Genomic DNA, 10,725 nt, shown 5'->3' with positions numbered 1-10,725 from the left:
TGTTTAGCTTTCTCTCAGTTTGGTTAGTTGACAGAGGTTTTTGGTGGAGAAGTGTCTGTAGCTGTTTGACAGAATCATGGAGGCTGAGGCTGCAGGTGGATGAGAGTGACTGCAGAAAGTGGTTGGAGGATGACACTTCAGATGGCTTGCAGAGGATGTTTGTGTCTTGGCAGATGGTGCAGGTGGAGGTTGAGGCTGATTTAAGAGTTTGATGATAGAGGCTGATTTTCTGATTTCTTCTTCAATTTCAGTTTCTTCTTCAATTTAATTCTGTGACTTAAAACTACTACAATATTTACAGTTGCATTTGATTGGTTTGATCACATTTTGCAGTGGTTCTGCTGCTTTGATCTTCATTTCCCAGTTCATTACTTAGCTTTTTTGCTTGGTGGAGGTTCAGGTTTAGGTTCGTCGGACGTATCAATTTCATAAAGTGGAGGAAAGGCTCCGGCCCCATACGACACGTCAACGTGCACACGTGCATCTTCACTGACTGATGTTGTGATCGTGGGACGATTCAGTCTCTCCCAGAGCTTCTGTTTGATGCGACGTCCGAGCGCTAAACTGTACGGACGCATTCTGCCATTCTTGTACCTATGAGGGGTGGAAGAGACAGAAATTGAATAATAATGACACGTTAATAAAAAGCTTAAATATTTAAGTCAAAGGAATCATAGAGGTGTCTGTGATTTTTTAACACAAACATACTTCAGCATGTTGTCTACCACTTCATGGTAGATGTGCTGGTACTCTTCCACTGAGCGGTTGTGTATCTTCACAGGACTGTCATGGTTCACAGCAGTGGAGCTTAGCTGGTGATTGGCTTCAGAGGGCAGGACTCTGGGGGGTACATTGGAGGCCACTGGAAGGTCCTCAGGTGAAATAGGGGACATAGGCCTGGGAAGACGGGGCACGGAGCTCCGCTTCCTTTTCTTGGGAGGGCTAGCAGTAGCAGCAGAGTGCTGGGGCCTCTGGGTTGAACTCTGCACCTGGGGAATATCGGCAGCACATGAGAGGATGTCAGGCTCTGTGAAACTTCTTACTTAGTAATAGCAAACTTTTACAATCTCACAGGAGAAAATTGTACATACAGATGAGCTACAGGCTTTGTCAACCTGGTCGTTGCTGCAGCATGGACACTTGCTGTGCGGTCTGTGCTTCACAGCACGCTCTGCCTGGCGTGTAGAGGTTCTTCTCCTCTTACAGTAATTATGATCAGTGAGGTGGACGGTCACATCGTACTGCAACACACATGTTGGAATGAGGCTCTACAATTTCAGTAAATGCAAGTCCTGCATTCAGACTCTCACTTAAGTTAAAATACAGAGGTATTATCAGCAAAATAACCTCAAGGTCACATAAAAAAGGGGGGATCCAGCCCCCATCCTGTCCTGTTGGTCTTGTGCTTTAGTGTTATACATCCTCAAATAAATTTAATTTACTCCAAACCAAATTTCTATCAAATAATTTATGAAAATGTAATATCACATCTGCTGGGAAGCAGATGCATGAGTCACCTTTAAGGGTTCTAAAATTCTGTAAGGTAAAACTACAGAGCAAAAAAGTGTTAAAATCTCACATTTTCCATTGTGGAAGTTGGGTGTGTCGCTCTCGTCACTTTTAGTGGGTCTTTAGTTTTTATGTGGATCAAATAAATCCTCTGCAGAAGCGCTGATTTCGAAGAAATCGTCGACGGAAATTTGTGCAAACTCTTTTCTTGGGCTTTGGAACCTTTGCTTGTTTTCCAGTGATGAAAACCTTCCAATGATGTACCTGGAGACGAACGCAGCAACCATGGAATCTTCGACCGTCCATTTTGTCAACACCTTTTTTACCTATTTCTCAGTCCCATCTCACCTCTAAAGTTTCATCCAATCAACCTGTTAAACACCTGACATCAAGTCTATATCTATGAATAAATGTCCAGCTCAGGCTGCGTTTGGTCTCAGTCTGTCTATGAACGGCTCCTTATTATATTATTACTCATTTAGGCACGTATTATTATACCAATAACAATTATCATTATTATTATTGTTATTATTATTGTTATTATTATAAGTTAATGTCCAAATTAAATTTGAAATATGTCCTTTCAAGTTTATTATGATCCTAGTGAGATTTCAGTTTAATATTTCTTTTAAATGCAAAATCTTAATCCGTCATATCTACATGCTGAACGCACCGTCTCTTATCCTTGTAGTGGATAATAATAAAATATTGCAGCAGTTATCGTGCAGCACATTATATTATAGCAGCAAAAGCGCGAAACAAAATACTCGAAATATTGACAACTTTTCAAAGCCAAAGTATGAAGCGTTAACACGCCAAAAAATCACTGGACAATCAAGCAAAGCAGGCCGGTCTGTTCCGTTTCAGGTTGGCCTCTTGGTTTTGAATATGAGCCACATTTTTAAAATAAAGAGTTAAGAGTAATCACCTTATATCATGTGACATTCACTAAATAAATATCACGGTCGACAGCAGTAAAATTGACTTGAATTTAGATTAAACTTGTTTGACCCCCACAGTCAGTCCCTCGTACAATTATTACGTGCAATGTCAAATTTTGACAAACAGATGTCGCCATTTCTCTAGTCAAACTTTATTGGAGCCTTCACACGCTAAAAGCAGCTGCTTTTCACTAATTCAGCTTCTTCCTTCTCCCACAGCTCCCTTCTCTTCTGCTGTCTTTCTCTGCAGACACACCTGGATCTGCGCCTGTGGGGCCACCTACTGCCCCCATCGTTTATCTCATTAACTATTATTATTAGTCTAACTATTAATAGTCCCACTATTGTTATTGTTTGTATTGAGTTTGTAAGTGAATCTCAGCAGCACACTCCATCAGGTGTGTGGACCTTGATTTGTGTCTAAAAAAAATATGTTGCACACTCATTTGCCCAAACCTTTAGCCCAGTGAAAATGCTACCTGGCCAGGCTAAATTTAAATTTGGATGAAATGCATGAGTTTGATTAGATTAGATTAGATTCAACTTAATTGTCATTACACATGTACAGGGTAACGAAATGCAGTTTGGACCATGTACATCCATGAATGCACAGGTGTGTCCCAACAGTCTGTCCTAATTTATGGATATAAGATGCAAAAAGGCAATGTCCTTTTAATTTAGATATTTGTACTTATTTATCAGAATCCCGTTTTTGTTGTGTTGTTTCTATGGCACACTATATATATATGACATATATATGCTTTTGTCAAATTCAGTGTGCTTTCATATGTGATATGGAGAGCGAGAGGAAAAGTATGAGAGAAGCTTGTTTTCAAAGACATGAGACAAATACTGACTGGAATTAGGTGTTTCACACCTACTATGTTAAACCAGTTTTATTAAAGAGACAAAATAATAACCATCCAAGCACAATCTGTTTCTATAACAAGTCTCCTTTTTGGAGGAAAATAAGCCACATTTCCTTGTTCCGTGAAAGCAGAAGTCAAACTGGTTTGATACAAAATTCAAAGCAATGACTCACCCATGATTAGAAAGGATCTGGCACTGTCTCAGCCAGCTAAAGCAAAGCATAAGCAGAGGGGAGTTTGGATAGAATCAGAAGCAGAAGCAGCAACTGAAGGTGGTCGAAATTTATGAGGTTAAAATGATGTTTGCCATCAATTTTTTTTAACCTATGGCATATACTGAGAAAGTGTTGCAGTCCCACTTTGCTGTGTTGATCTGATGAGAGATCACACACAAATATTTTTCAAGATACAGACATGAAAAATTCAAGGAAAAACCAAGTGTTCCTGTCAAGATCACCCTCAGGTACAGGTGATCACTCAGAACAACTCTGTTCTGATTTGCAGAGACCCTTCCCTCTATGGGCACAAGAGAACCCACTCCATGCTCCAGCAAAATGCCCTCTACAGTATAACAGAGCTCCCAGGCCTGTACCGTTATGTTGTCCTGTGCCACAATGTGTTCAAAGTCACTTAGATCTTTTCCTCGCCATCTTGATACAAAATCAGAATCAACTGGGCCTGCTCAGCATTTTTTAAACGTGCCACATGTTGTGCTTAATTGTACCATGCAGTTCACCTGTGTGGAAGCATGTTTATTCAGGGTTTCCCTTTACTTCGTCACCCGTCTGTAAATCCTTTTACTGTACGCCAACACCACCACCCTCCTCTCTCTCTGTTACTGGCAAGGCCACTCCCAGCAGGAATCACCTAACCTACTTCCATCTCTCCACCTCACACACCAACAGGCAGACAGACAGAAACGGTCACATAATTGATTAATCTACACAGATAAACAAATGTTAGTTTCACTCAGTAGCATGTTTGTTGTACATGTAGAAGTTAATAATTTCACCAAAACCATTCAAAACTTCAAGATATCTGCAGTAGTTATTACACAAAAATACAAACCATGTTGTCCCATGTTTAAAAGGGTTTAAACATGGACAACATGTTTCAAAAGTTTCCCATAAAGTTGGAATAATTCCTCTTTTTATTCCTATATATACACATCAGTAATCACATTAGAAGAGCTTGGTCAATAAAGTTTTGAGAACATACACACTTTATCTATCAAGTATAAATCACATTGTCACAATCATTTCACGAGAAGAGGAAAAAATATATTTCTAACTCACTGGCATTGTAAAATTGGGGGGGGAGGTGAAGTGTAATTGCATCCTCGTGTAGGTAGAACAACAACAATGAGGCATACTGATTTAAAATTGAGGAGGTATATGTGTTGGAATCATGACAAGAAAAAGCAAAGAGCAAGTAATATTGATGCATCCAGCTGGAAACTCAAATCATCACAACAGACACAAACCTTTTAGCTGTTTCTATGTGCTTTATTGTACATAGATAATTTCAAAGTAAAAGGGCAGCTGTGAAGTGTAATACCTGAAGAAACTTCCTCTCACCATCCTCCAACACCAAATAATTATACTCTGAGAAGATTTTTTTTTTTTGTGGAAAACCCACAAAACACAGACAAATCATTTTTCTATATCTTGAAACATATCTTATGTCTGAGAGGCTGTAGAAGTCTTGATGTGGTTCTGTTTTACTGGGTGGCCACTGATCTTGGGTAATCATAAATGTTCAGTTGTCCCCATGTGCCCAGCTGGGAGTCCAGCCAGCTGCTGGGAGAGTGGTCCTGCATCATCACCTCTTCCTCCCCCTCATCCTCCTCCTCTGAGCTGGTCTTTTCCGTGCTGTTTCCCCTCACACGAGACATCTCTTCTTCATCAATCCTCTTGTAGCAGAGACTGCAGACCCTCAGCTTCTTAGATGGGTGAATGTGGCTTATCACTGCCCGGCTCCTGGAGCAGGAATTACAGACCAAAAAACCACATTTCCGGCAGTGGTGTCGACGATTGGTTGCAGTGAACTTGCTGAGGCAGCGCATGCATTTGTAGGCGGCCTGATCTGGAATCCAGGAAACAGCAAAGTTGGTGCCGGGTTGGCAGATGCCGGTCAGCAGCAGCCCGGATCGGCACTCTTCGATATGACCCATCCAGGCGTGCTTCTCCTCCTTTGAAGGGGCGGACACAAAGAAGGACTTGAATGGTGTACGGATTAGCCATTGGTTCTTCAGTGCCGAACCATCCTCCGCGTCCTCCAGCTGGATGTCCTCTGAAATTACAGTGATGATGTCATACTGACAACCATGCAAAAAAAATTGCCCTTGACAGTCTTTTTAAAAATAAATGTTAATTTTAAAACAATGTAAAGTTATGAAAAGCCAACGCCAAAGCAATGAGAAATACACGGTCACTATAACTTTAAAGCTAAGTTTAAAGTCATATAAATGCCACTTTGATCATTATCTTATTCTTAATGGCATATTTTCCTCCTGACAAGATCCAGCGCTCTGGTTGGACACAGCAGAACAAGATGAGTTGCTCACCTAGAGGGATGATCCTCTGATTTTTGTACCAGTGGCCCTTGAGAATGATGCTGCCGTACACCAGCACATCATTGAAAAGAAAGAAAACCTTCCACTCAGGCTTCCGACGACCCTGCTTTATCAGACGGCCTTCTCCCATCAGAATCCGGCCTGCGTGGTACAGGGGCTGCCCCGAAGGACCAAATGAATTCTCCACTGCCTGGATACGCTCACGATTCTCCCTCTCAAATGTTAGCTGGTCCATCTTGATAGACTGAAAGCTGTTACATGAACCAGGTGCAGCAACAGGTGGAATTTATAAGCCTTTTAGTTTATAAGGTGATGCAATGGGACTTCCCACATTTAGACTGAGGACAAACGTGTTAGACGGGAAATAAAAGAGAGAGAGACAGAGGAATGTGGGGCAGCATTTTGATCTAAATTTAGGTTTTAATTTATTTAAGATGCAAAAGTTTTAAAGACAAATAGTTACTCTGCATATTCAGAGCAAATAATAACATGACAGCAGAGGTGGAAAGTAACTAAAGTACATTTACTTAACCGATACAGTCACTAGTTCAGTTTTAACATCAGGAATTTCCGTACCAAGCATACGATCAGTTAACAGCACAATCATTTTTACAGATTAAACAACCAACCACACATAAAACAGTTACAATTAGCTTTACCTCAACCAATAACAACATTAACATCATGCTTTCATGGTTTATTTTGCTGCTAATACTTCGGTACTTTAACATGCCACATTTTGAATACAAGACTTGTGCTTGCAATGCATTGCTTAGTGCGCTATTGTTACTTTTACTTTTACAAATTTACCAACTTTGATCTTTTTACATTCAAAGTTTAATTCTGGCTCTATAGGGACTATGCTGTCAACATGCACAGTAAGATTAATTTCTAAAAATCAAGGTTCTGATTAATAAAATATATATATATATGTATTCTGATACCGGTTAAACTATGTATCCATCTGAGCAGTAAAGTAATACTGACTGTGCAAGAGTCACTGTTTCAGTAGAACTAGTAGGAGTCGTCCAAAATAATACTGTGAGACTGGTCGAGCAGCTGGAGTGACAGAAAAAAAAAAAACCCAACACTTTCATCAGACTGCTTCATGCTGCCAACTCATGTCAGTCACTGTGAGCCATTCATTCCAGAGCTGAATGGGGACTAACAACATAAAGATACAAACAACATTGTTCCCATACTCGAATCATAAGCACTTCTTGGTGTGTGTTGAAAATACACATTGCAAAATGCAACTGAAACTCCAAGTGACAGGTGAAAGTGGCTTCTGCATTTTGCCTCCTTTGGATGAGGAAATAAATTGAAATCTGACAAAAGTTTGGGGAACTTCCCGAGAGTAATTTTATAGCTGACAATTTTTCAAACAACACTTTATCATAGTTACTTTAAATGGCACAATGCAAAAGGCATGACTTTTATTATGAGGCCCAAACAAAGCTTGATTAATTACTAAGTATGATAAAAATATAACTTATGTTATGTGAGACAAAACATATTTTTAGAAAACAGCAGTTCGGTGCCAAAGGAAGCAACTCATGGTTATGGTCGGTACTTACTGGCCTGGTCGGTGGGGTTCATAAACTTCCCACTCTTGGTGGAGGAGGTTGAACGTCGCCCCATGTTGCCGGTGCGTTTCCTTTACCCTGCCAAATATTCAAAATCCCATGTGAAATGAATCACTCTACAAACAAGTCAAGGACACTTTGAGCAGATGTTCTGCAGCATCCTCAAGAGGATGCTCGCTGATGTTTAGCTAACTCTACTACAGATGACAATACTAGAAGTTAGAACATAAATTTTACTTTTGGTAGGACTGTTGGTAATACTGTGGTTACCTGGAATATAAAACTACTTTAGCAAAATAACGGTTAGCTACTGGTGGCTATCAAGTGAATGTAAAGTTGAATGGGAACGCATGACAATCAATCAATGTTGAGTTCTCAGATTTGTTAGATATAGTTGCGGATGTTTTACGTGGGTCACAAACATTGTAAAGCCAGCAAGATTCATTGATCGGTATCTAAATATTTGCAGCTTCCTGCAGCGTTAGCATCCACAATGGAACAGAGGCGAAACTTGACTTTACCTTTTGTTTAAATAAAGCCCACAGAGCACAGCCCCTTTGTGGTACCTCCAGGTACCACAAATAAAATAAAATGTATTGTTTGAGTCTGAAAGAGAAAACCAAAGCCTTCAGGACTGACTGCAACGCAACGACTCCGCTAGCCGTTCGCCATGTTTACCGCCGCGAGCAAGAGCGGAAGAGGCGGATTTAGACGTCATCAAAACAAGTCAAAAATGATTTGCTGGAAGCGGGCCTCTTTTTTTTTTTTTTTTTTTTTTTTTTAAGAAATAAAACATCGTAGATAAGTACTTTATTTTACATATTTTATAATATGTGAAGTTGTGAAGTTGCTTGGAGTCATCAGGTTGGTTAGACATGAATGTTTATTCTTCAGCGAGATCAAAGAGGATGAGGGCAGTCAGTAGAAAAGATTAAAACTAATCAAGAAAGTTTACTATGTGAACCTTTGTGGTTAGCAAGATTATAATATGGTAGTACTATTTTAATAAGGAACTGAGCCTGTCTAATTTTGATACTGCATGTTGAAAGTGATCATCATGAATTATTATCATTGACAGTCTTGAGCAGAAGTAACTGGTTAAAGTTAAAAGCGATGATCTAAGATGAAGAGACAGTCGCAGTATGTTTACAAGACCTAGTGTAAGAAGTATTAATATTTTGTCCTTTATATGTATATTTTGTTTATGTTGTTCATGGTGTCGTCAGTTTCATTTCAGTGGGTCTTTAAATAATTTTAATCAACTGCAAAAACACACTTTGCAAACTCCACTCCATCTTAATTTTAGCAGGTCAAAAACCTTAACAACACTTAACACTTGCAGACTTGCTTTTCATGAATCAGACATAAAACAGACATTTGAGCAGTTCTTCACAATGACTAATTTTAATGAATTAGAAGACATCAGAAGCTGCAGGCGGCAGACGTTTCAGGTACAGTGTGGCTTGTCAACAGTATGGCTGGAAGTGGAGGTTCTGTCCTCAGCTGCCTGCCTGGATTTGCAGGTGGAGCAAGCTGCAGGTCACTGGCAGAGACTGGAGGTGGAGGACTCAGTTTGAAGCTATCTGCAACAGTCTGTAGGTGGAGGCTGCAGTAGGGCTTGTTGGACGAGGATTCAGGTGTCCCTCAGCTGTCTACCACAATCTGCAGGAGGAGGGAACTGCAGACTGGAAGGTTGTGGACTGTGAGGAGGAATAAGCTGAAGAGGAAGCAGATGAGGAGCCACAACTCACAAGCTGTTCAAGGTCAGCATACTGGAGTTCAACTCTGTATATAGCTTCCTGGGGGAGGTAGGAATAAATTAAGCATTCATTCCCCTCAAACTAGGCTTGATCTTTGCAAAATGCATTCAAAAGTTAGTTTAAATGCATTAAAGAGCTACCAATGTGTGACATACCTCTGCTTCTTCATGAAGTCTCTCTTGTCCGATCCCTCAGCTGTCTACCGCAATCTGCAGGAGGAGGGATCTGCAGACTGCTGGAAAAGGCTGAAGGTGGAGGTTCTGTCCTCAGCTGCCTGTCTGGATCTGCAGGTGGAGCAAGCTGCAGGTCACTGGCAGAGGCTTGAGGTGGAGGAATCGGTAGGTGGAGGTTGTTCCCTCAGCTGTCCACCAGAATCTGCAGGAGGAGGGATCTGCAGACTGCTGGAAAAGGCTGAAGGTGGAGGTTCTGTCCTCAGCTGCCTGTCTGGATCTGCAGGTGGAGCAAGCTGCAGGTCACTGGCAGAGGCTTGAGGTGGAGGACTCAGATTGAAGGTATCTGCAACAGTCTGTAGGTGGAGGTTGCAGTAGGGCTTGTTGGACAAGGATTCAGGTGTCCCTCAGCTGTCTACCACAATCTGCAGGAGGAGGGATCTGCAGACTGCTGGAAGAGGCTGAAGGTGGAGGTTCTGTCCTCAGCTGCCTGTCTGGATCTGCAGGTGGAGCAAGCTGCAGGTCACTGGCAGAGACTGGAGGTGGAGGACTCAGATTGAAGCTATCTGCAACAGTCTGTAGGTGGAGGTTGCATTAGAGCTTGTTGGACGAGGATTCAGTTGGAAGTCATTCCATCAGCTGTCTACCACAATCTGCAGGAGGAGGGAACTGCAGACTGCTGGAAAAGGCTGAAGGTGGAGGTTCTGTCCTCAGCTGCCTGCCTGGATCTGCAGGTGAAGCAAGCTGCAGGTCGCTGGCAGAGGCTTGAGGTGGAGGAATCGGTAGGTGGAGGTCGTTTCCTCAGCTGTCCACCAGAATCTGCAGGAGGAGGGAACTGCAGACTGGAAGGTTGTGGACTGTGAGGAGGAATAATCTGAAGAGGAAGCAGATGAGGAATCCACAAGTCACAAGCTGTTCAAGGTCAACACACTGGAGTTCAACTCTGCATATAGCTTCCTGGGGGAGGTAGGAATAAATTAAGCATTCATTCCCCTCAAACTAGGCTTGATCTTTGCAAAATGCATTCAAAAGTTAGTTTAAATGCATTAAAGAGCTACCAATGTGTGACATACCTCTGCTTCTTCATGAAGTCTCTCTTGTCCGATCCCTCAGCTGTCTACCACAATCTGCAGGAGGAGGGATCTGCAGACTGCTGGAAAAGGCTGAAGGTGGAGGTTCTGTCCTCAGCTGCCTGTCTGGATCTGCAGGTGGAGCAAGCTGCAGGTCGCTGGCAGAGGCTTGAGGTGGAGGATTTGGTAGGTGGAGGTCATTCCCTCAGCTGTCTACCAGATTCTGCAGGAGGAGGAAACTGCAG

At 41.8% G+C, this 10,725-nt stretch overlaps 1 protein-coding gene across 3 annotated transcripts; it reads right to left on the bottom strand.

The window, feature by feature from the left end:
* Nucleotides 1-4,803: 4,803 nt before the first annotated feature.
* Nucleotides 4,804-8,165, bottom strand: LOC121198893 (pleckstrin homology domain-containing family F member 1-like). Of its 3 annotated transcripts, XR_005896382.1 has the most exons (5): nucleotides 8,002-8,165; nucleotides 7,472-7,558; nucleotides 5,886-6,145; nucleotides 4,936-5,611; nucleotides 4,804-4,899 (listed from the first exon to the last, which is right to left on the bottom strand). XR_005896382.1 is itself a non-coding variant. In XM_041063259.1 (2 exons), the coding sequence occupies exons 1-2, from the start codon at nucleotides 6,127-6,129 to the stop codon at nucleotides 5,040-5,042; spliced, it is 816 nt and encodes a 271-aa protein (XP_040919193.1). In that variant the 5' UTR covers nucleotides 6,130-6,232; the 3' UTR covers nucleotides 4,804-5,039. The 3 variants fall into 3 exon arrangements, 1 of the variants encoding a protein (XP_040919193.1); XR_005896381.1 differs by lacking the exons at nucleotides 7,472-7,558; nucleotides 8,002-8,165 and having other exon boundaries at nucleotides 5,886-6,232; XM_041063259.1 differs by lacking the exons at nucleotides 7,472-7,558; nucleotides 8,002-8,165 and having other exon boundaries at nucleotides 4,804-5,611; nucleotides 5,886-6,232.
* Between the last annotated feature and the right edge of the window lie 2,560 nt (nucleotides 8,166-10,725).

Source organism: Toxotes jaculatrix, chromosome 18, assembly GCF_017976425.1.
Source record: "Toxotes jaculatrix isolate fToxJac2 chromosome 18, fToxJac2.pri, whole genome shotgun sequence".
NCBI classification, from domain to species: Eukaryota; Metazoa; Chordata; class Actinopteri; family Toxotidae; genus Toxotes; species Toxotes jaculatrix.
The sequence above is the reverse complement of the archived record's forward strand: the minus strand, read 5'-3'. Positions and strand labels throughout refer to the sequence as shown.